Source organism: Nomascus leucogenys, chromosome 6 (assembly GCF_006542625.1).
Source record: "Nomascus leucogenys isolate Asia chromosome 6, Asia_NLE_v1, whole genome shotgun sequence".
Lineage (NCBI taxonomy): Eukaryota > Metazoa > Chordata > Mammalia > Primates > Hylobatidae > Nomascus > Nomascus leucogenys.
In genome coordinates this window covers 60,553,932-60,576,188 of record NC_044386.1, presented here as the reverse complement: position 1 = coordinate 60,576,188, position 22,257 = coordinate 60,553,932, and the positions used below count along the sequence as shown (strand labels likewise).

The 22,257-nt window shown below is 51.5% G+C and overlaps 1 protein-coding gene across 3 annotated transcripts; it reads left to right on the top strand.

The window, feature by feature from the left end:
* Positions 1 to 3,049: 3,049 nt before the first annotated feature.
* On the top strand, positions 3,050 to 16,737 carry SPINT1 (serine peptidase inhibitor, Kunitz type 1). Of its 3 annotated transcripts, none has more exons than XM_030814284.1 (11): positions 3,050 to 3,217; positions 3,518 to 4,057; positions 12,182 to 12,309; positions 12,549 to 12,687; positions 12,770 to 12,940; positions 13,120 to 13,146; positions 13,457 to 13,582; positions 13,699 to 13,749; positions 14,970 to 15,140; positions 15,354 to 15,401; positions 15,847 to 16,737. In XM_030814284.1, exons 2-11 carry the CDS (start codon positions 3,583 to 3,585, stop codon positions 16,056 to 16,058), a joined length of 1,548 nt encoding a protein of 515 aa, XP_030670144.1. In that variant the 5' UTR covers positions 3,050 to 3,217; positions 3,518 to 3,582; the 3' UTR covers positions 16,059 to 16,737. The 3 variants fall into 3 exon arrangements, with proteins under 3 accessions (XP_030670144.1, XP_030670143.1, XP_012362998.1); XM_030814283.1 differs by having other exon boundaries at positions 3,085 to 3,217; positions 12,770 to 12,988; XM_012507544.2 differs by lacking the exon at positions 3,050 to 3,217 and having other exon boundaries at positions 3,512 to 4,057.
* Positions 16,738 to 22,257: the final 5,520 nt, after the last annotated feature.

The following is a 22,257-nucleotide window of genomic DNA, read 5'->3' as shown; positions in this document are numbered from 1 at the left end:
TCTTGAACTCCTGGGCTCAAGCAATCCTCCCGCCTCGGCCTCCCAAAGTGCTTGGATTACAGACATGAGCCATTGCATCTGGCCTCAACTTTTATTTTAGATTCAGTGGTAAGGTGCAGGTTTGTTACATGGGTATAGGGTTTGGGGTACAGATGAGCCTGTCACCCAGGTAGCGAGCATATTACCTAAAAGGTTGTTTTTCAGCCCACGCTCCCCTCCCTCCTTCTCTCTTCTGGTAGTCCTCAGTGTCTATTATTCCATCATTATGTCCATGTGTACCCAATGCTTAACTCCCACTTATAAGTGAAAATATGTGGTATTTGGTTTTCTGTTCCTGCCTTAATTTGCTTAGGATAATGGCCTCCAGCTGCATTCGTATTGCTGGAAAGGACAGGATTTTGTTAATTTTATGTCTGCATAGTATTCCATGGTATGTATGAAGTACATTATCTTTATCCAATCCATCATTGATGGGCATCTAGGTTGATTCCATGTCTTTGCTATTGTGAATAGTGCTGTGATGAATGTACAAGTGCATGTGTCTTTTTGGAAAAACAATATATTTTCCTTTGGGTATATACCCAGTAATAGGATTGCTGAGTTGAATGGTAGTTCTAAGTTTTTGAGAAATCTCCAAGCTGCTTTCCACAGTGGCTGAACTGATTTACATTCCCACCAACAATGTATAAGCGTTCCCTTTTCTCTGCATCCTCACCAGCATGTGTTTTTGTTGTTGTTGTTGTTGTTTCAAGTAACATTTATTGAGAACTCTTGGTGTCAAATGCTTTGTCTGCATTAACTCATTTAATCCTCATAAAAAACCCTATGAAGCCCCACTTCCCATTCAAGGAGACTAAGGCAGAGAGATCAAATAACTTGCATAAGGCCACACGAATAGTAAGTGGCAGATGCAAGAGCTAAACCCAGTAGTCTGAGTCTGAAGCTCACAAGTTCAACTTCTCTACAAACTGTCACCACTCTTCATTCACTACCTGACCTTGATGGAGTCAGTGAACCTTTCTGCAAAGTGGAAACAATTTTCAGAGTTGTCCTGAGCATTAGCAATCCTATGTCAAGTGCCTGGAGGGAACACAGTGGGCATCTCAACAAATGGTGGCTGCTCACCTCTTGAAAGTGAGTTATGGGTTTAAGCAAGTTGAATCCGAGGTGAGGGCAGAACTTCCAGATGAAGTCAGAATTGCAAGGGCCATAAAGCCCAGGGTTTAAGCGCTGAAGCCACAGAGTTGGCCTGCCTGGGCTCCAATCCCTACTCTGCCGCTTCACTGCTGAATGACCTGACAAGTCAGTTTACCTGTCTGAGCCTGTTTGCTCATTTGTAAAATGGGGCTAAAAATACTACCTCCCTAGGTTTGTTTTGAGTATAGGGTAATGTGTGGGCAGTGCTTAGGAACAGAGTTTGGGCATTGTCAGTGCTGAATTCATGTTGGTTTTTATAATGGTGTGTATAATGGATGTAATGATAAATTTATGGTGATGTAATATTACCATAATATTCCCCTGCATTAAGATTCTTGAGGTCAGGCGCAGTGGCTCACACCTATAATCCTAGCACTTTGGGAGGCTGAGGTGGGTGAATCACCTGAGGTCAGGAGTTCAAGACCAGCCTGGCCAAAAAGGTGAAACCTCGTTTCTACTAAAAATACAAAAATTAGCTGGGCGTGGTGGTGCGCACCTGTAAGCCCAGCTACTTGGGAGGCTGAGGCAGAATCGCCTGAATACGGAAGGCAGAAGTTGCAGTGAGCCAAGATCGTGCCATTGCACTTCAGCCTGGGTGACAGAGCGAGACTCCAACTCAAAAAAAAAAAAAAAAGATTCTTGAATGTGTTAGCCATAAGGGGAAATCAAATCACAACAAAACCCTTTCTTCCCAGTGACTGCACAATCATTTTCTTCATTCCCAGCATACCATCATTGTTGTATATCCACCAGTGTGCCAGGGTCTGTGGATAAACCCTAAAAATCCAGAGAAGGGGAGACAGGCCCCAGATTCCCACCCCAACACGCATCATGTGAGCAGCTGGAGGATGTTGCAGTTCAGCAAAATCCAAGGGTTGGCCACAGGATCTGCTAGGCAAAGCTGCTCTGGATGAGAAACTGGGAAGAATGTTCCCATTGGGTTGGGGGTTGTTAAGCCATCAGGAAAAGGTTTAGACTCTGTATTTTAAGAGAGCATGCTATGTGATTCCTTCCTCCAGCCCTGCCTTCATCCGTCTTTCACCTGTTCAGACCCTTGCCGTAGAGAATGGTCTCTTAAGAGTTTTTTACTCAGGAGGAACAATGAGCTTGGCTTCAAGGAGTCCACTGTTTCGTGAAGGACATTAACTCAGTTACTTGGGGGAACTGCAAACTCCAGGCTTCCAAGGATGATATTTCCCTGGAAGAAAGTGGCCAGCAGCGTCCCCTTTGTGAAAGAGAGGAAGCCTGGGCTCCAGGGAAGGGGGCAACAGTCCAATAAGCCATAGCAGGGAATGGAGCGAACTGCACATACAAGATGAGGAGGGGCCTCGAACAACAGGGAAGCCCCGTGGAGCACGCAGGGGAGCCTGGACGCGGGGAATCGCCTCCGTTTCTCACCTTGACAGCAGGGAGGGCTTCCCGGAGCTGACCGTGAGGCAGACATCCCGGATCCCAGTTATCACAAGTGCAGCCACGCAACTTTTGGGTTCCCTTCCCGCCACGAAATGGAAATGATTTCCCAAGGGCCAGAAAGATCATTTGCATCGGGCCTCAGGTCTGGGGCTGGGAAAGCAGGTCCCGGCCGGAAAGGAAGGCGGGAGGCCGCCGCCCCAAAGGCCCGACCCTTGCGTTCCGGCCGCGTCCCCTCCCGGCTGGGGATGCGCTTCGGGCGCGGGGCTCCCTCGCGAGGCTGGACTAGGTGGAGCCCGACAGCCCCTCCCGGGAGCTGGCTGCCGGGGAGGCGCCGGGGCTGCGGGGCTGCGGGGCCGCGGGGCGGGCCAGGCCTGGAGCTCCGCGCTGGAGGCGGCCGCAGCGCACCGGGCGTGGGCGGGGCCGGCAGCGCAGGGGTGACTGTCGGTCCCGCCCCGACGGCGCTGACTCAGTTTCACCAGAAACCGGGGGGAGAAGGCGGCTGAGCCCCAGCTCTCCGAGCACCGGGGCGGAAGCCGCGGCCCGAGCCGCGCAGGAAGCCGGGACCGGAACCTCGGCGGACCCGGCCCCACCCAACTCACCTGCGCAGGTAACCGGGGCCCCCGCACGCGAGGCCGAGGCGCAGGCAGAGCGGGCTGGAGCATGTCCGGCCCTTTGTTCTGCTCTCGTGCGTGTGTCCAGGTACGTGAGCTCCCTAGCGGTCCGCCTGTCCGTCTGTCTGGCTGCCGGGTCCCTGGAGGGCGCGTGGGAGGGCCGGGTCCCTGCGCCCTCTTCGCTCCCGGGAGTGCTCCGGTCCCTCCTCCCCGCCACTTCCTCCTGGCCGGTCCGCCTCCTCCAAAGTCTCCCGGGCTGATCAGGTGTGTCTCCTCTGTCCCCTCCCTTCTCTCAGGTCACCAGCACCCTCGGAACCCAGAGGCCCGCGCTCTGAAGGTGACCCCCCTGGGGAGGAAGGCGATGGCCCCTGCGAGGACGATGGCCGGCGCCTGCCTCGCCCCGGCCCGCATCCCTGCCGTCGCCTTGTGGCTTCTGTGCGCGCTCGGCCTCCAGGGCACCCAGGCCGGGCCACCGCCCGCGCCCCCTGGGCTGCCCGCGGGAGCCGACTGCCTGAACCGCTTTACCGCTGGGGTGCCTGCCTTCGTGCTGGACACCAACGCCTCGGTCAGCAACGGAGCCACCTTCCTGGAGTCCCCCACCGTGCGCCGGGGCTGGGACTGCGTGCGCGCCTGCTGCACCACCCAGAACTGCAACTTGGCGCTAGTGGAGCTGCAGCCCGACCGCGGGGAGGACGCCATCGCCGCCTGCTTCCTCATCAACTGCCTCTACGAGCAGAACTTCGTGTGCAAGTTCGCGCCCAGGGAGGGCTTCATCAACTACCTCACCAGGGAAGTGTACCGCTCCTACCGCCAGCTGCGAACCCAGGGCTTTGGAGGTGAGGAGGGTGCCAAGATGGATGGGTTTAGAGAGACTCAAAAAAGGGACTGGTTATGGGGTCCTAGGGGAGGCGAACATCAGAGAGGAGTTAAGGAGAGTTCACTTCTTTTTTCTTTTTCTTTCCTTCTTTTTTTTTTTTTTTTTTTTTTTTTGCGACGGAGTCTCGCTGTTGTCGCCCAGGCTGGAGTGCAATGGCGCAATCTCTGGTTGCTCACTGCAACCTCCGTCTTCCATGTTCAAGTGATTCTCCTGTCTCAGCCTCCCGAGTAGCTGGAACTACAGGCACCCGCTACCAGACCCGGCTAATTTTTTTTTTGTTTTTTTTTGGTACAGACGGGGTTTCACCATGTTGGCCAGGCTGGTCTTGAACTCCTGAACTCAGGTGATCCACCCGCCTTGGCCTCCTAAAGTGCTGGGATTATTTCTACCCGAAGCCCTCCTTAGAAGTAGGCAGTACAGTTGAATCAACCCTGGCGATCAATGGGGTGACAGATGTCGCAGCCAGATCGCCCTCACTTCGGTAGTAGGCAGTACAAACAGTAAACAAATGAAAGGGGACATGAGTAGGGAGGGCAGGGCCCAGGCTCTGGCTCCTGAACTCAGGATGTTCAGAGGTGATGGGCTGGTGCTCAAAGGGAGGCCTTTGGCTCTGGGCCGTGTGTACTGGAGGGAAGAGGAAGTCCTCAGGACTCCTGACCTCTGGCACTGATAGGCTGATTGAAGGAGTGAGCTGTCTGGATGGTCTGGTGACTAGAAAGGCACCTTGGCCAAGCACTGGTCTGGGCACACCGATGCCCTGTCAGGTGAGCCTGGCCATAGTCTCCTCCACTGGCTGGACTTGGGACTGCTTAGCATCTCTCTACTCCCTAGGAATGGATTGGCCTTTTGGTGGTCCAGGAAGACGGCCAGATCCAAGACTAGAAAACAAGCCCAGTCTGCGGTTGATCCAAAGGGAGAGGAGTGATGTTGTAGGCACAGAAGCCTAGAGGCTCTGGGGTGGGGGATGAGGAGGGTTGTGGGGTGAGTCAGCCTGTTGGTATGTATACCTAGTAGGGAAGGGATGTCAGCTGTCCAGGCAGGTGTGTGTGCATGCGCATGAGCCAGACAGGGCTCTCCCTGCTTAGAATCTGGTAGCCAAACCTTGTTTACTTCCATGGATAAGGGCAAAGCGGAGGCCAGGGCTCCTCCTCTTTCTTCCCCGGGCTGAACTGTCTGCTGAGATCAGGGCCAGTCCAGAGCCTTGGTTCCCCCATTCTCTACCTGCTGTTCTGGCCAGGTGGGGCTCCAGGGCAGGGGTGGGTCACCTCTCATAACCTCTGTGAGCACTTTACAGCTTACTGATTGCTGTGCCACACATACTCTCACTCAGGCCTCATCGCAACAACTTCCAAAAAGAGTGCCACTAGCATTCATCCCATTTTTTAGATTAGGAAACTGAGACTCCCATGTTAAAGAATTTGCCCAGGGTAACACTGCCCATAACTGGTAGGCCTGGGATTCACCCCAGGGGAGACCTCCAAAAGTCCTGTGCTGTTTTTCACACAAGACCATCTCTCTGGTAAAAACCTAGCATTCTGACCCAACATAGCCCAGTGGATAACACAACCGGGGATTAGGGAGTTCAGGGGCCAGAACTGGGCTGGGGCCACATCTGGGGGTGGTCTCCGTTCTGGAAAGTGGAGAAAGGGCTTTCCTCCGCAGACTTTTCCTGGGCTAGTCTCTCTGCCAGGCTGAGGGTCCTCTTTTCTCCCTGTCCTTCCAGTAGCTCTCCTGGGTCTCTGAGGAGAGGTGAGATGGGGGTTCCTGTGGATGGGAGGGGGACATATCTGAGGGCCAGTCTGGGCCACCAAGTCCCACTGGACCAGGGCTGCAGCCTGTTCCACAAGGAAGTAGCAGAAAGTGTAGGTGGTGATGCCTCTTACTGACCTGAGTTGCCCATGCCCTTCCTGTTCCACAGAGGCCCCATGGGAGTCCCTCTCCAGGGCCAGAGTGTGAAATTCTGGAGTCTGGTCAGGAGCTGAGCTGGACTATGGCCCCATGGTCTTGAGACCAGCCATCCTCATCTGGAAACCCCCAGGACCTGCCTGTTTGCCACAAGAGAGGGTGGAGTGGGGATTTCCTGGGACTTTGAGGGAGGCAGGTGGGGCTTGGACTTAGTATGAGCTCCAGGCCGTTCTAGGCCATTCTTAGAGTGCTGCAGTGCTTTGGGAAGTGGGAAAAGCTGTATGTGTGTCAAGGGGTTTATTCTCAGCTGGGTCCAGTTAGAGCGGTTGGAGGTGGGTAATGACAGGGTAGAGCCATTAAGGGCTAGGGTGGATGAGGCGGGTTGGGTGGGTCACGGGCACTGAGAGCTTCCAAACCTTTGATTCTCCTATTGCATAGATAAATGCTCCCCAGAATGGGTTTGTTTGTTCCTCTTTCTGCCTGTGGCCAGGCCAGGCCAGTACAGATTCCTGCAGCTGGAGGCTGAGCAGCTTGCACTTCCTCCTCTCCCCTTCTCTTCCCCCACCTCTCCTCTTCCCCACCTCTCCTCCTCCCCAGTCCTATGAAGGAGTGGCTTAGGAGGTGGAGTCTGCACTTCCCTGAGGTCCTGAGACCTGGTAACTAACTGGGGGAGGGGCTGGTTTTATTGCCACTCTAGCCCTTTGCTCTCTTGGGGGTGGGAAGAAGGGAGTGGTAAGGCAAGGTACCTGCTCCTTGGTTCCGGGGGCTGGGGCTTGGAGAGGACTGAGTTGTGTAGGGGTGGGATTCAGCCCCTGATTCAGCTCAAAGTCTGATGCGTCACTCTGCATGCTACTTCCACTCTGGGGGCCTGGTGGGGCTAGCCTGTCTGTCTGCTAGGCAGACTGCTACGTAGTCTGTCTTCTTTCTACAAAATACAAGGAGGGAGGACTGGGCTCCTCCCAGCTCATTACTCCCTTGGCAGGTGTTCTCAGGGTGCTCTCCTGCTTGTCAGCCAAGCCCCTGGGCTGGGAGGTTGCCTCCAGACAGCCACTTTTCGTTCCTGCTCATCCCTGTCTTATTTTCCCTAATCCCTGGAACCCAGTTCTCTTTTTACTATTTTTGCAGGCCTCTGAAACATTCAACATGTTTCTTCCTGAAATCTCTCCCGTCCCATCCCTTTTGCTGTCATTGTGCATCCTGGTCTTCTCAGCCCCAGAACCACCTTCTGTGAGTCCCCCATTGGCTCTGCTCTCTCTACTTCATCAAAGAGGAATCCCTGTGACTCAGCCTCCTACCAGCTGTTCTTATCTCTTTACCTTCTCTTCTTTCTTTGCATTCATTCTAACACTTGAAAAAACTCTCTAGAGAGCCTCTGTGGAGGGTAGTTGGGCAATATCTATAGAACCTAAATGCACACAGCCCTGGACACAATTCCACTTGTAGGAATTCATCTTGCAGCTGTACCTATACACGGATAAAACAACTTACCAGCCAGTTAGTCCCCGTAGTATTGTTTATAATAATGAAGAATTGGAAACAATTGCATTGTCTGTCAACACATCCTATAATGGAATACTCTCATGTTGTTTTCATAATAATAATAAACCCTAAGGCAGCATGGTTTAGTTCTTAGGAGAGAAAGAAAATCTAAATCCGGAAACAGGTAGGGACTGGTTAAATAAGTTATAAATTGTGGTGCATTTATACAATGAATATGATACAACAACAACAACAAAAGGAAACTCTTTATGTGTTGCTATGGAACTATTTCCAATATATATAAAGGGCAAAACAAGATGAAGAACTCACATGCTTGTGAATTCAAATACTGTCTCTTGATATTCTGTCTCTCTCTCTCTCACATACATACCTTTGGGGTAATAAACCTGATGGAGAAGATTCCTTCTTAAGGAGAAGAGGTGGCTTAATTTTCACTAGCCTTTTGTACCTTTTGGTTTTTGTTTTTCTGTTTTTTTTTTTTTGAAATGGGGTCGGGCCGTTCATGGTGGCTCACACCTGTAATCCCAGCACTTTGGGAGGCCGAGGCGGGCGGATCACGAGGTCAGGAGATCGAGACCATCCTGGCTAACATGGTGAAACCCCGTCTCTACTAAAAATACAAAAAATTAGCCGGGCGTGGTGGCAGGCGCCTATAGTCCCAGCTACTTGGGAGGCTGAGGCAAGAGAATGGCGTGAACCCGGGAGGCGGAGCTTGCAGTGAGCTGAGATCGAGCCACGGCACTCCAGTCTGGGCAACAGAGCGAGACTCCGTCTAAAAAAAAAAGAGAAATGAGGTCTCACTCTGTCACTCAGGCTGGAGTTCAGTGGTGTAACCACAGCTCACTGCAGCCTCAACCTCACAGGCTCAAGTGATCCTCCCAACCTCATCTTCCTGAATAGCTAAGTAGCCATCACACCATCACACCTAGCTAATTTTTTATTTTGTAAATATGAGGTCTCACTATGTTGCCCAGGCTAGTCTCAAACTCCTTGACTCAAGCCATCCTTCTGCCTCAGCTTCCCAAAGTGTTGGGATTACAGGTATGAGCCACCACACCCAGCCACTGTTTGAATTTTATGTCATATATGTATTACCTAAACTAGAAAAGCAAAATTTAAAAACCCAACATTATAAAAGCAATTAAAATCACAACCTCTGAGGGGGTGGATAACCTATAGAATTACGTTTTGGAGACAGCATTTGCTGTGGAGTCTGACAGACCTTGGTTCAAATCCCAGCTGGGCCTTTAGAAAGTGAATGACTCTGAGCAAGCCATTTAATCTTTCTGATGTCAACTTTCTCATCTGAAAAGAGGGTGAGAATGTAGGTGTGGCAGGCTGGTTATGAAGGTACATGATAGACTCCAGGGGTCAATAAACTTTTTCTGTAAAGCTCTACATAGAAATGATTAGGCTGTGTGGGCCATAGGGTCCCACTTGAGACTACTCAGCTCTGCTGTTGTTACATGAAAGCAGCCATACTCAACATGTAATGTGTGGGCAAGGCTGTGTTCCAATCAATGGACACAAATTTGAATTTCATGTGCTTTTCACATGTCATTACAAAGGATTCTCCTTTTGTTTTTTTCTTTTTCTTTTCTTTCTTCCTTTCTTTTTTTTTTTGAAATGGAGTTTGGCTCTTGTTGTCCAGGCTGGAGTGCAATGGCGCGATCTCCAGCTCACTGCAACCTCCGCCTCCTGGGTTCAAGCAATTCTCCTGCCTCAGCCTCCCGACTAGCTGGGATTACAGGCATGTGCCACCACACCCGGCTAATTTTGTATTTTTAGTAGAGATGGAGTTTCTCCATGTTGGTCAGGGTGGTCTTGAACTCCCAACCTCAAGTGATCCACCTGCCCCACTTCCCAAAGTGCTGGGATTACAGGCGTGAGCCACTGCACCCGGCTCTTGTTTTTTCATCCATTCCAAAATATAAGAGATGGTGGGCTGGATTTGGCCTGCAGGCTTAGTGCCAACCCCGGATATAGCTGATGCAGGTAGAGTACCTAGCATGCTGCCCAGCATACACTCAGCCAGTGCCTCTATTTCCAACCCTTGCCTGTCTCTCGTTGTCTGCTGGTTCCGGGTGGCCTGCCTTCTCCCAAATTTAACTTCTCTATGACTTAACCTATATGTTCCCTCTAAATCCGGTTTGCCTTCTGCCTGTACTCTGGCTTTTCCTTCCCAGTTCCCAGAGACTGGCAGGGGAGAAGCCAGAAGCATCAGCCCAGCGTTGTTTCTCACATCCTTATTTCCATTCCCTTGGCTGCTCTGGCATTTGGGCCACTCCTGTTGCATCTGCCCTGGACCACTGCACTGGTATACTTGCCAGCCTCCTCGCTCCACAGAATACTTCCAAGCAGATGGGAAAACAGCTGCTGCTCAGAGCTCCGGAGTGCCCCTGCTGCCCAAGCCCTTGGCCCCTCCCTTTGAACTCCTGGACCTCTGTCATGTTATCTAGGAGGTCAATGTCTGGTGCAGCTGTGGCCTCCAGGACTCTGCACCACTGCTCACGGCCAGTGTCTGTCCCCTTTCTGTACTACCAGTTGTTTAATATTTGAATGTTACTCCTGCTGTGTCCGAACACCCTGGCCTGGCTTCCAGGGTGCTTTAAGGTCAACTCAAGCCCAGCGAACTGGTCTTGCAAATTCCTAACTCCTTGCTTTGGTTTCTCATGTGTTCTGCCATTTTCTTTTTTCTTTTCTTTTTCTTTTTTTTTTTAAACGGAGTCTTGCTCTGTCGCCAGGCTGGAGTGCAGTGGCGCGATCTTAGCTCACTGCACCCTCCGCCTCCCAGGTTCAAGCGATTCTCCTGCCTCAGCCTCCCGAGTAGCTGGGATTACAGGCATATGCCACCATGCCCAGCTAATTTTTTGTATTTTAGTAGAGAGGGGGTTTCACTGTGTTAGCCAGGATGGTCTCAATCTCCTGATGTTGTGTCTGCCTGCCTTGGCCGCCCAAAGTGCTGGGATTACAGGTGTGAGCCACCGCGCCCAGCTGTGTTCTGCCATTTTCAACAACACCCTACATTCTCCCAACAACCAAACAAGAACAAAAACAAAAAAATAAAAAAATCCTTTCTCCCTCCTCCAGAAAGCCTTGCCTTATCCCCCTAGCCTGCCGTGGCCTCCTTTCTCTGAATGTCCACTGCCTTGTTTTGTCCACATGTTGCTTCATGTCGTGGGGTCTTTTCTGCCCAACTGGACTAATCCCGTGAGGGGCAATGTATTAATTTCTTAGAGCTGCTGTAACAAATGACTATGAACTGGTTGGCTTAAAACAAATTTGGCCAGGTGTGGTGGCTCATGCCTGTAATCCCAGCACTTTGGGAGGTTTAAGCAGAAGGATCACTTGAGGTCAGGAGTTCAAGACCAGCCAGGCCCATGTGATGAAACCCCATCTCTACTAAAAATACAAAAATTAGCCGGGCATGGTGGTGCAGACCTGTAATCCCAGCTACTCGGGAGGCTGAGGCAGGAGAATCGCTTGAACCCTGGAGGCGGAGGTTTCAATGAGCCAAAATTGTGCCACTGCACTCCAGCCTGGATGAAAGAGTGAGACTCCGTCTCGAAAACAAAACAAAACAGAAAAGTTATTCTTGCACAGTTCTAGAGGCCAGAAGCCCCACATCAAGGTGTCAGCAGGGCTGCGCTCCCTCCAAAGACCCTAGGGGAGAATCCTTCCTTGTCTTTTCCAGCTTCTGGTGGCCCCAGGCATACCTTGGCTGTGGCTGTATCACTCTAGTCTCTGCCTCTGTCTTCGAGTGGCCTTCTCTTCCTTCACTCTATCTTGTCCTCTTCTGTTTCTTATAAGGATACTTTGTCATTGGATTTGGGGCCTAACCAGCTAATCCAGGATGATCGCATCTGGAGATCCTAATTACTTCTGCAAAGACCCTTTTCCCAAATCAGGTCACATTTATGGGTTCCAGGGGTTAGATGTGAACATATCTTTGAGGGGCCACCATTCAGCCCCCTACAGGCAGGGATCTTGCACTGTGCTTGTTACCTTCCCCTATCCCTGGCCCTGAAGTGGGGAAGCCTCAGACACAGGCACTGTCAAGTCAAGGAAGGGCGTGGCTCCCGGGACCCCTTGTAACTGGAGGCTGAGTCTGTCTGAGTTATTTCTATTGTAGAAAACAGAAACAAGCCCATCCCCTCAAGTAAGTGTCTGTGTGTGTGTGTGTGTGTGTGTGTGTGCGCGTGTGTGTGTGTGTTTACTCAATAAGATCAGATGGCAATTTGTTTGGTAATTTGCTTCAGAAAGAGGGTTTTACAGCTGGGCGTGGTAATTGTACCTTTAGTCCCAGCTACTCATGAGGCTGAGGCAGGAGGATTGCTTGAGTTTGAGGCTGTAGTGGCCATGATGGAGTCTGTGAATAGTCACTGTGCTTCAGCCTATGAAACATAGCAAGACCCCATCTCTAACAAAAAAAAAAAAAAAAAAGGAAAGAAAGTGGGTTACAACATAAAAATATCTTCAGTATACCAAAAACATGCTCTCTCTGAATAGAGATCAAGAAGCTGGTTCTGTTGAGGGCTCCCACCCACACCCCATGCAGGCTGCGGAGTCCCAGTTTGGTCTAGGTGGGGCCCATACTTTCACCACCCCACTTTGCTCCTGGGAGAAGCCTGGTCCATCTAGTGAGAATTGACCTTATCTCACTTTCTTCCCCCGCCAGGGTCTGGGATCCCCAAGGCCTGGGCAGGCATAGACTTGAAGGTACAACCCCAGGAACCCCTGGTGCTGAAGGATGTGGAAAACACAGATTGGCGCCTACTGCGGGGTGACACGGATGTCAGGGTAGAGGTGAGACACGGGGCTGACTCTCTTGCCCCGCCCGCTGCCTGCCAGCCTTCTGGGAGCCCCTTTCTGGGGCCCTAGGCCAACCAATGGCCCTGGATGAGATGGGGTGGAGAGAGGCTGAAGATGCATTTAATCCAACTCCCCCTGGCCTCCCCAGGGGTGTGGGTGTGTGTCTGGCCGGGCCTGGGGCAGCCCAAGGGCATCAGGGGGTGCCCAAGCCTGATGGCCACTCCTGTGTTCAGAGGAAAGACCCAAACCAGGTGGAACTGTGGGGACTCAAGGAAGGCACCTACCTGTTCCAGCTGACAGTGACTAGCTCAGACCACCCAGAGGACACGGCCAACGTCACAGTCACTGTGCTGTCCACCAAGCAGACAGAAGGTGAGGGAGGGGTGAGGAGCAGCACCTGGAGCCCCGCTGTGCGGATTGGCCACACAGTCCCCTCATAAGCTCTCCCCCCTAGACTACTGCCTCGCATCCAACAAGGTGGGCCGCTGCCGGGGCTCTTTCCCACGCTGGTACTATGATCCCACGGAGCAGATCTGCAAGAGTTTCGTTTATGGAGGCTGCTTGGGCAACAAGAACAACTACCTTCGGGAAGAAGAGTGCATTCTAGCCTGTCGGGGTGTGCAAGGTGGGCCTTTGAGAGGCAGCTCTGGGGCTCAGGCGACTTTCCCCCAGGGTGAGTGGTCTCTCTCTTCTGTGGCCAGTGAGGTGGGTGGTTGGAGTTCTCCCTTGCCCACCCACCCCAATCATCTCATCCCCACTGGAGCCTGGTCATACCTCCTCTCACTTCTCTGTTCTCTCTCCCAGGCCCCTCCATGGAAAGGCGCCATCCAGGTGGGCTTTACTCCCCTCCCCATCCCCCATCCCTGCCACATCCCCAGCCCATATCATCCCCATGCCCCTGAGCAGCCTGCCTTTGACTGAGCCATTCCTCCCCTCAGAGTTTGTGGAAGGACCGCAAACATCCCACCCCTTCCAGCCCAGCATCCTCCTATGAGGATCTGCCCAGTTTGTGTGGGGGAGGAGTGGGGTTGGTGGAAAGGGAATGGGGGATGTGCTGTGTCTGGGCAGAGAGGGCCAAGTAGAAGGTGGGCCCTGGGCACTTGTTCTTTGCTTGAGCCTGACCTCCCCTCCACCCGTTCAGTGTGCTCTGGCACCTGTCAGCCCACCCAGTTCCGCTGCAGCAATGGCTGCTGCATCGACAGTTTCCTGGAGTGTGACGACACCCCCAACTGCCCCGACGCCTCCGACGAGTCTGCCTGTGAAAAATGTGAGGCCTGGGGGATAGAGGGGGTTGGGCAGCAGAGAGGGAGGTCCTGACAGCCTTGCCCTGAACCCCTGGGAGACCCTTGTTGGGTCTGAGCCTCTGACCTTTCATCTCTGCAGACACGAGTGGCTTTGACGAGCTCCAGCGCATCCATTTCCCCAGTGACAAAGGTGAGATCCTCCCCAGGTGCCCTGGATCAGGGCAGACGCTGACACTGCCATCCTCACTATTTCCACCCAGCAGTGCCTGAGGGGCCTGCCGGGAGTATGGGCCTGTGGGCACAAAGAGCCAGGGTGGGCTCCCAGTTCTCCACATGGCTCAGCTTCTTCCCTGGCTGGCTCCTGGGCTCTCTTCTGTGGCTCTGTGTTTTCCAGGCATCACTCATTCTCTGAACACCTTCATAATTTCAGCCATGCCCACCACATATTGCTCAGATCTTATTTACTTAGTTACTTTTTAAATGTAATATATTAAAAAGGAACTTTCACATCACTACCATAAATGGGAAGCCACTATTACTTGCCAAACATTGAAAAACAACACAAATAAATATAATAAAACAGTAAGTTTTAGCTTGCCAGGCGCGGTGGCTCACGCTTATAATCCCAGTGCTTTGAGAGGCCAAGGCTGGCAGATTGCTTGAGCTCAGGAGTTCAAGACCAGCCTGGGCAATAGGCAAAACCCCATCTCTACAAAAAATACAAAAATTAGCCGGATGTGGTTGCGTGTTCTTGTACTCCCAGCTACTCAGGAGGCTGAGGTAGCAGGATCACTTGAACCTGGGAGGTAGAGACTGCAGTCAGTTGAGATGGCACCACTGCACCTCAGCCTGGGCAACAGAGTGAGACCCTGTCTCAAAATAATAATAATAATAATAATAATAATAATAATAATAATAATAAGCTCTAGCTAGTTGCTGTTGCCTGCCAAGGCTCAGACCCTGAGGCCCATCCTCTTTTTTAAGAAAGGTAAACCAGCCAGGTGCGGTTGCTTACACCTGGAATCCCAGCTACTAGGGAGGCTGAGGTGGGAGGATCGCTTGGCCTAGGAATTTGGGGCCAACCTGGGCAACACAGAGAGACACTGTCTAAAAAAAAGAGGTAAACCACCCAGTGTTGGAAAACTGAGACCGTGACCCAGTCAGAAAAGCTGAAAGAAAATTGAAATAACTGTGAGTCGGCGTAGTTTACTTTTGTGCCTACAATTATTGTCCAGGGTTTGTCTTCCCTTTTCTGGCACCACTGCAGCTGGGCCAGGTTTTTGGGGCCTCTCAGGCCCTCCCTGAGCCATGGCGGGTGGGGAGATGCTGGGCAGCAGCCACATGGAGCCTAGCAGAAGGTGGCAGGGAGGCCATGGACTCGCTCACCACAGCCTACTTCATACCCCCCAGGGCACTGCGTGGACCTGCCAGACACAGGACTCTGCAAGGAGAGCATCCCGCGCTGGTACTACAACCCCTTCAGTGAACACTGCGCCCGCTTTACCTATGGTGGTTGTTATGGCAACAAGAACAACTTTGAGGAAGAGCAGCAGTGCCTCGAGTCTTGTCGCGGCATCTCCAGTGAGCGGGCCAGTGAGAGGGTGGGCATGTACAGGGGAAGGCTTAGCCAGTGGCCTCCACTCTGTCCCCAGACCTTTGGGAGTCACCCCTCCATCCTCAGAGTGCCTGGAGTAGGAGTGGGAGAGGATGGCACTGTGATGTCTGGGGCACTGGGGAGCAGCTGAGTCTCTGAGCCCTTAGTACTGACTGGTCTCTCCCCTCATCATTCTGCAGAGAAGGATGTGTTTGGCCTGAGGCGGGAAAGCCCCATTTCCAGCACAGGTAAGCCCTGATCTGTCCTGTAACTGAGGTTAGCATGTAGGTGTCAACTCACGGATCAACTCCACCTGTTGTGACAGCCTAACCTGTGCTGAGAAGGATGCCAAGGTGGCCTATAGAGACAGAGTACCGTAATCAAATAGGGATGCCTGCTACACACGAGGGAGGGAGTACAGTAAAGTGCGTGCCGATGTCTGTCAGCAGCGTCCCAGGCTTCCTCAAGTTAACTGCAAAGAGAGCGACTTGAGCTGAGACCTGAGGCCCACCAGAGTTCCTCTGAGCTCCTGGGCAGAGCTGTTCAGCTGCTCGTATGTAGGAGGTCTGAGTCGGGTGCCCATGTCCTTCCACACCTGGCATCCATTTGCCTTCGTCTCTTCCATAGAGTGGGGGTGGGTGTCAGAACCAGGCAGGCCTTGGGAGCCCCTTATTCTACCCCTTCTTCCCCCAGGCTCTGTGGAGATGGCTATCGCAGTGTTCCTGGTCATCTGCATTGTGGTGGTGGTAGCCATCCTGAGTTACTGCTTCTTCAAGGACCAGAGAAAGGGCTTCAGCAGACACCGCCACCGCCACCACCCACCACCCACCCCTGCCAGCTCCACTGTCTCCACTACTGAGGACACGGAGCACCTGGTCTATAACCACACCACCCGGCCCCTCTGAGCCTGGGTCTCGCCGGCTCTCACCTGGCCCTGCTTCCTGCTTGCCAAGGCAGAGGCCTGGGCTGGGAAAAACTTTGGAACCAGACACTTGCCTGTTTCCCAGGCCCACTGTGTCTCAGATACCAGGGCTCCAGCCCCTCTTTGAGAAGTCTCAGCTAAGCTCAGATCCTGAGAAAGCTCAAAGGTTTGGAAGGAGCAGAAAACCCTTGGGCCAGAAGTACCAGACTAGATGGACCTGCCTGCATAGGAGTTTGGAGGAAGTTGGAGTTTTGTTTCCTCTGTTCAAAGCTGCCTGTCCCTACCCCATAGTGCTAGGAAGAGGCGTGGGGTGGTGTCAGACCCTGGAGGCCCCAACCCTGTCCTCCAGAGCTCCTCTTCCATGCTGTGCACCCAGGGCTGGGAGGAAGGACTTCCCTGTGTAGTTTGTGCTGTAAAGAGTTGCTTTTTGTTTATTTAATGCTGTGGCATGGGTGACGAGGAGGGGAAGAGGCCTGTTTGGCCTCTCTATCCTCTCTTCCTCTTCCCCCAAGATTGAGCTCCCTGCCCTTGACCAGCCCCACCCTGGCCTAGACCAGCAGACAGAGCCAGGAGAGGCTCAGCTGCATCCCGCAGCCCCCACCCCCAAGGTTCTCCAATATCACAGTCCAGCCCGCCCACTGGGTAATAAAAGTGGTTTGTGGGGTTTCTGGCTCTGTTCTGTGGGCCAGGAGAGGGACGAGGTTGCTAGTGGTTGATGGGACTGTCCTGTTCAGCTGGTTCAGGCTTCGGCCACCCTGTTGAGCAGGTTTTCCCATCGTCTCTCGAAACTGGCCTGGCCCCTGACTTTGGAGAGCAGTGCCAGGTTTGACCACCAGAGGGGAGGAGTGAGAGGGCCACGGGAGCCACGAGTGTGGGGAGGCTGCCGTGCTGCTGTGTAGCATTTCTTCCTGGTGTGAGCCTCTCCACAAGCCTGTTGAGTGGCTGACCTCTCCACAGTTCTGTTCATTTGGAGGTTGGGGTTAGGGGTGCACAGGCACCTTGGCTCCTACCTCCACATGTTAGGGCCCAGGTGACTAGCTGTCTCCCTCCCTACAGAAGCCCTGGCTTCTGTGCTGGAGTGCAGCACCCCCTAACCAGGCTGTGAGCTCCTTCCCAGGAGCCTTTAGTAGAGACACTCCACTCCAACCCACACCCCTGCATTTGTTCAAGCTGCCTCCCGGTGCCAAAAAAAAAAAAAAAAAAAAAATCATACTTTGAGCTCATTCGCTCGTTTATTCAGTGAATTACATTGAGCTCCTCTGTGCCAGACGCTGCCAATCATTAGAAATTTGATACTGCTGAGGGGCAGAGGAAGCACTATTTAAATGCTTTATGTATCTCGCATCGCTGGTGCTGCACACATGCCTTGTGATGACAACACAGTCGTCCCCATTTTACAGGTGAAGAAACTAATTCACTGAATTGCCTCCCCAAGGCCCTAGAGCTGGGATTGGAGGACTGGATCCCCAGAGTCTAGGCTTACAAAAGAGGTAGCAGGGTTGGTGGGGGTCTGGGGCAGACTTAAAAGCAAATTTTAAGCAAGTACAACTACCATGAATGTACATATATGAAGTTACAAGTGTACAGCTCAATGAATTTCCATGACACACACTTCTGAGGCAGGCACCCAGATCAAGAAGCAGAACCTTCTTAGCACGCCGGGACAGGCCTCTTTTTGATGGAAAACACCTGGTTTTGGACTCTTGCTCTTATGGACCACCTCCCCGTTTTGCATGCCTCAGCCTAAGCTCAAAACCCACACAACCGCAGGTGGTGGACACTCCCTGCCTCACACCCCTGTGTCTGCTGACACCACCCTGAGCCCAGAGCACCTCTTATTTCCTTTCCTGTCTTCTTGCCGGGTTGTGAGCTCCCAGAGCCGCAGATGGCATCCAGTTATGTCTGGGTTCCCGGCACCCCGTGCTCCCTGTGTGACCTTGGTAAATTGTAGTTTAGTAAATGTTGAGTAAGCGGCAGGGGGTGGGGCTCATCCCCATTGTTCCGTTTCATAGGGCAGCGTGTTTTCCCTTCTAACCCCCTACTCTGACACTCATCCATCCTTCGAGGCTCAAAACGGACTTGATCCCTACTGGGAACAACCCCCATTATCAGTTGGTTCTCAGACTCTATCCTAGTGTCTAGAACAGTGATCAACACAGAGCAAGTATTTAGTAAGGGTTTGTTGGCCTGAAGTGAACATCCTCTCAGGGAGGGATAGACATCAAGTGAGAGGATGCCAGGCAAAGCGCCACCCCTAGTAACAGCTGCTTGCATGTGCAGAGGGAGTGCCCGCGGAGGTGGGAGCTCTCGGGGGTCACCAGGGGGCGCTGTGACTATGACTGGATGCCGTGTTCTTCCTGCAACGATGTGAGGACTCAGTCGCAGGCAGGTGACAGGAGTGGAGCAATGAATATTAAGACAGCTCCTGCTGTCCTGGCGCTTACACTCTGGCGTGCAGGCCACAGGGATGCAGATACGGTGACAAAACAATCTGGTCCCCAAACTTCTCCTTATCCCTGAGACTGCCCCAGCCGTCCTCTGCTCTGTGCCCACCCACATGACTCAGAACTTTGATCCCTACCTCCATGCCCTGAACAGGCAGTTTCCTCTACTTCAGAAGTCCCCTCAGCCCTGGAAAGCTCCTACTTTACCCCGTGCTCCAGCTCACGAAGCTTTCTCTGGCTCTCCAGGCAAAGTTCATTGCTGCCCTCTCCACGCACTCCTGCTCTACACAGCTCCGCTGCACGCATAAGCCCAAGCTAGTGTGTGTCTCCCTTTATCTAGACAAGACTCCTCAGGGCGCTGACCAGGTCTTAGTTATCCTAGCATCTCCCAAGCTAGGCCCTGCTTGTGGTACCAGGTATCTGAAAAATGGCTGCTGGAACAAAACAGAGGCCGGTCAAGTGGAGGAGATTAAGGTTAATAAGTGGCTTCGTGGAGAAAGTCTAACATCAGGTGAGTGGCTCTGCGCGGTGGCTCACACCTGTAATTCCAGCACTTTGGGAGGCCGAGGTGGGTGGATCATTTGAGGTCAGGAGTTTCGAGACCAGCCTGGCCAACATGGTGAAACCCCGTCTCTACTAAAAATACAAAAATTAGCCGGGTGTGGTGGCACACGCCTATAATCCCAGCTGCTTGTGAGGCAGGAGAATCACTTGAACCCGGGAAGTGGAGGTTGTAGTGTACCAAGGTGGCACCACTGCACTCCAGCCTGGGTGACAGAGTGAGACTCCATCTTAAAAAAATAAAATAAAATAAAAACTAAGTGAGTGGGGGTCTCCAAGAGATTCTTGCACACGTATGTACATAGCATTATTCACAATAGCTAAAACATGGAATCAACCTGAGTGCCTATCAAGAGATGAATGGATAAGCAAAATGGAGTACACACAATATACACATACACGGTGGAATACTGTTCAGCCTTAAAAAGGATGTTCTAACATATGCTACAACACAGACGAACCTTGACGACATCTATATTATGCTAAGTGAAATAAGCCAGTCACAAAAAGACAAGTATGATTCTACCCATCTGAAATGCTTAGAGTAGTCAAAATCATAGAGACAGTAGAATGATGGTTGCTGGGAAAAGGGAAATAGAGAATTATTGCCTAATGGGCACAGAGTTTCAGTTTTGTAAAAGGAAAAGGCTCAGGAGATGGATGGTGGTGGTGGTTGCACAACAATGTGAATGTACTTAGTGCCACTAAACCATATACTTTAAAATGGTTAAGATAGTAAATTTTACATTGTATGTATTTTATCACAATAAAAAAAGATTGGAAAAAAATGAGATGAGCAGATGGGTGTGGGTGTTCCATGCATAACAAAATCATACTGAGCAAAAGCTGGGCAGTGGAGATCCTGGGTTTTGTTTGGGATCCACAAGCTGCTCAGTTTGGAAGCAGGGAGGTGGAAGCTGGGAGTTTGGTGGGTGGAGGGGATTTAAGCAGGGGAAAGGAGGGATCTAAACTTTAAAGAGTGGGCCAGGCACGGTGGCTCATGCCTGTAATCCCAGCACTTTGGGAGGCCAAGGTGGGTGGATCACCAGAGGTTGGGAGTTCGAGACAAGCCTGACCAACATGGAGAAACGCCGTCTCTACTAAAAGTACAAAATTATCTGAGCATGGTGGCACATGTCTGTAATCCCAGCTACTCGGGAGGCTGAGGCAAGAAAATCTCTTGAACCCGAGAGGCAGAGTTTGCAGTGAGCTGAAATCACACTACTGAACTCCAACCTGGGCAACAGAGCAAGACTCCATCTCAAAAAGAAAAAAAAAAAAAGGAGTGCGCAGATAAGCAGGCTACATCACCAGAGGTCACAGCACAGGGTGAGGGACAGAGGGAGGAAGCAACACCAAGTAAATTAGGGGAGGGAACCTGTGTGAAGCACATAGCAGATCTCTGGTGAAGGCTAGTCAAAGGTTGCACGCTGGCAGCCTACAATCGTGCTTTGACTCAAACAGTCGTTTAGTTTATTTAATTTAGTTGCCAACATTTAAAGAGTCAGAAGTCTTCATTGAAAAAAAAATCCATATGCTTGTGAGAACTCGGGGGACCTAGCAATCCAGGCACGGAGTTCAGGGTCCTCTTTAGCTGGGCAGGCACTAACCCATTCACAGTCCTCCCCCACCCCACCCAGCATTAGGTGCTTGCCTGGGACTTCTAGGCATTCGCCTCTGGAACCCCCAGCATCTTTTTTTTTTTTTTTTTTTTTTTGAGACAGAGTTTCGCTTTTGTTGCTCAGGTTGGAGTGCAATGGCGCAATCTAGGTTACCGCAACCTCGGCCTACCGGGTTCTAGCAGTTCTCCTGCCTCAGCCTCCAGAGTAGCTGGAATTACAGGCATGTGCCACCACGCCCAGATAATTTTTGTATTTTTTAGTAGAGATGGGGTTTATCAATGTTGGTCAGGCTGGTCTCGAACTCCTGATGTCAGGTCATCTGCCTGCCTCGGCCTCCCAAAGTGCTAGGATTACAGGCATGAGCCACCACACCCAGCCTAGAACCCCCAGCATCTTGTGCCTTACAACCCATCTTGCCTTCCCTATATTGGGTAGTTGTCTCCAAAATTTATTGGTCCCAACAGTTCAGGTAAACACTCACAAAAACTGGGTTGTTTCTCCCAAACCCATCCCTGCCCACTAAAATAAACAGCCCTGAATGAGGAGTGGTTTGCCCTATTGCACAAGACCACTCCCTTCCCCACCCAACCATAGCAGGACTAAAGCCTGGGAAGGTACTTTTAAGCTCCCCCGGGGAGAGATTGTTGTCTATAGCTCCACCTGGAAGCCCTAAACCCGGAAGCCCGGGGGTTTCCTAAGCCTTCCCACAGGCTCTCTGAGGGCTTGCCTCTCCTTCCCCACCTACAGTGGCTCCCCGGGGTTGTATCAGAGGAGTCCAGAACCAGGGAGACTAAGAAAACAGACTGTGGAAGAAATAAAGACACCGCTTGTAGTGGAGTTTTTTGTTGTGGTTTTTTCAAGGCTATATGTTTAGGAAAAAAAAAAAACCTAAAAAAAGGGTATTAACCCAAATGACTGTAGTATTATCTCTCATTGATAGAATTACAGATGGTTTTTGTGTTTTTTGTCAACTTACATTTTCTAAATTTTTTCTTTTTTTTTTTTTTTTTTGAGACGAGTCTCACTCTGTCGCCCAGGCTGGAGTGCAGTGGTGCGATCTCGGCTCACTGCAACCTCCACCTCCCGGGTTCAAGCAATTCTCTGCCTCAGCCTCCTGAGTGGCTGGGATTCCAGGCGCCCACCACCATGCCCGGCTAATTTTTTTGTATTTTTAGTAGAGACGGGGTTTCACTATCTTGGCCAGGCTGCTCTTAAACTCCTGACCTTGTGATCCACCCGCCTCGGCTTCCCAAAGTGCTAGGATTACAGGCGTGAGCCACCGCGCCCGGCCCTGCATTTTCTAAATTTTCTACAATGAATATCTATTGCTTTCGTAATAAGAAAAAGTTTTCAGATATATATATGTATATGTATATGTGTGTATATATATACGTATATATATGTGTGTGTATATATATATATATAGTATGTATATGTGTATATATATACGTATGTATATGTGTGTATATATATACGTATATATATATGTGTGTATATATATATACGTATATATATGTGTGTATATATATATACGTATATATATGTGTGTATATAT

What these genes read in the sequence shown, in the direction of transcription:
- SPINT1 (XM_030814283.1), top strand. Translation starts at nt 3,583, where the DNA reads ATGGCCCCTGCGAGGACGATGGCCGGCGCCTGCCTCGCCCCGGCCCGC. An exon ending in GTCCACCAAGCAGACAGAAG is followed by an intron (nt 12,688 to 12,769) that starts GTGAGGGAGGGG and finishes TCTCCCCCCTAG; the next exon opens with ACTACTGCCTCGCATCCAAC. An exon ending in GTCTTGTCGCGGCATCTCCA is followed by an intron (nt 15,141 to 15,353) that starts GTGAGCGGGCCA and finishes ATCATTCTGCAG; the next exon opens with AGAAGGATGTGTTTGGCCTG.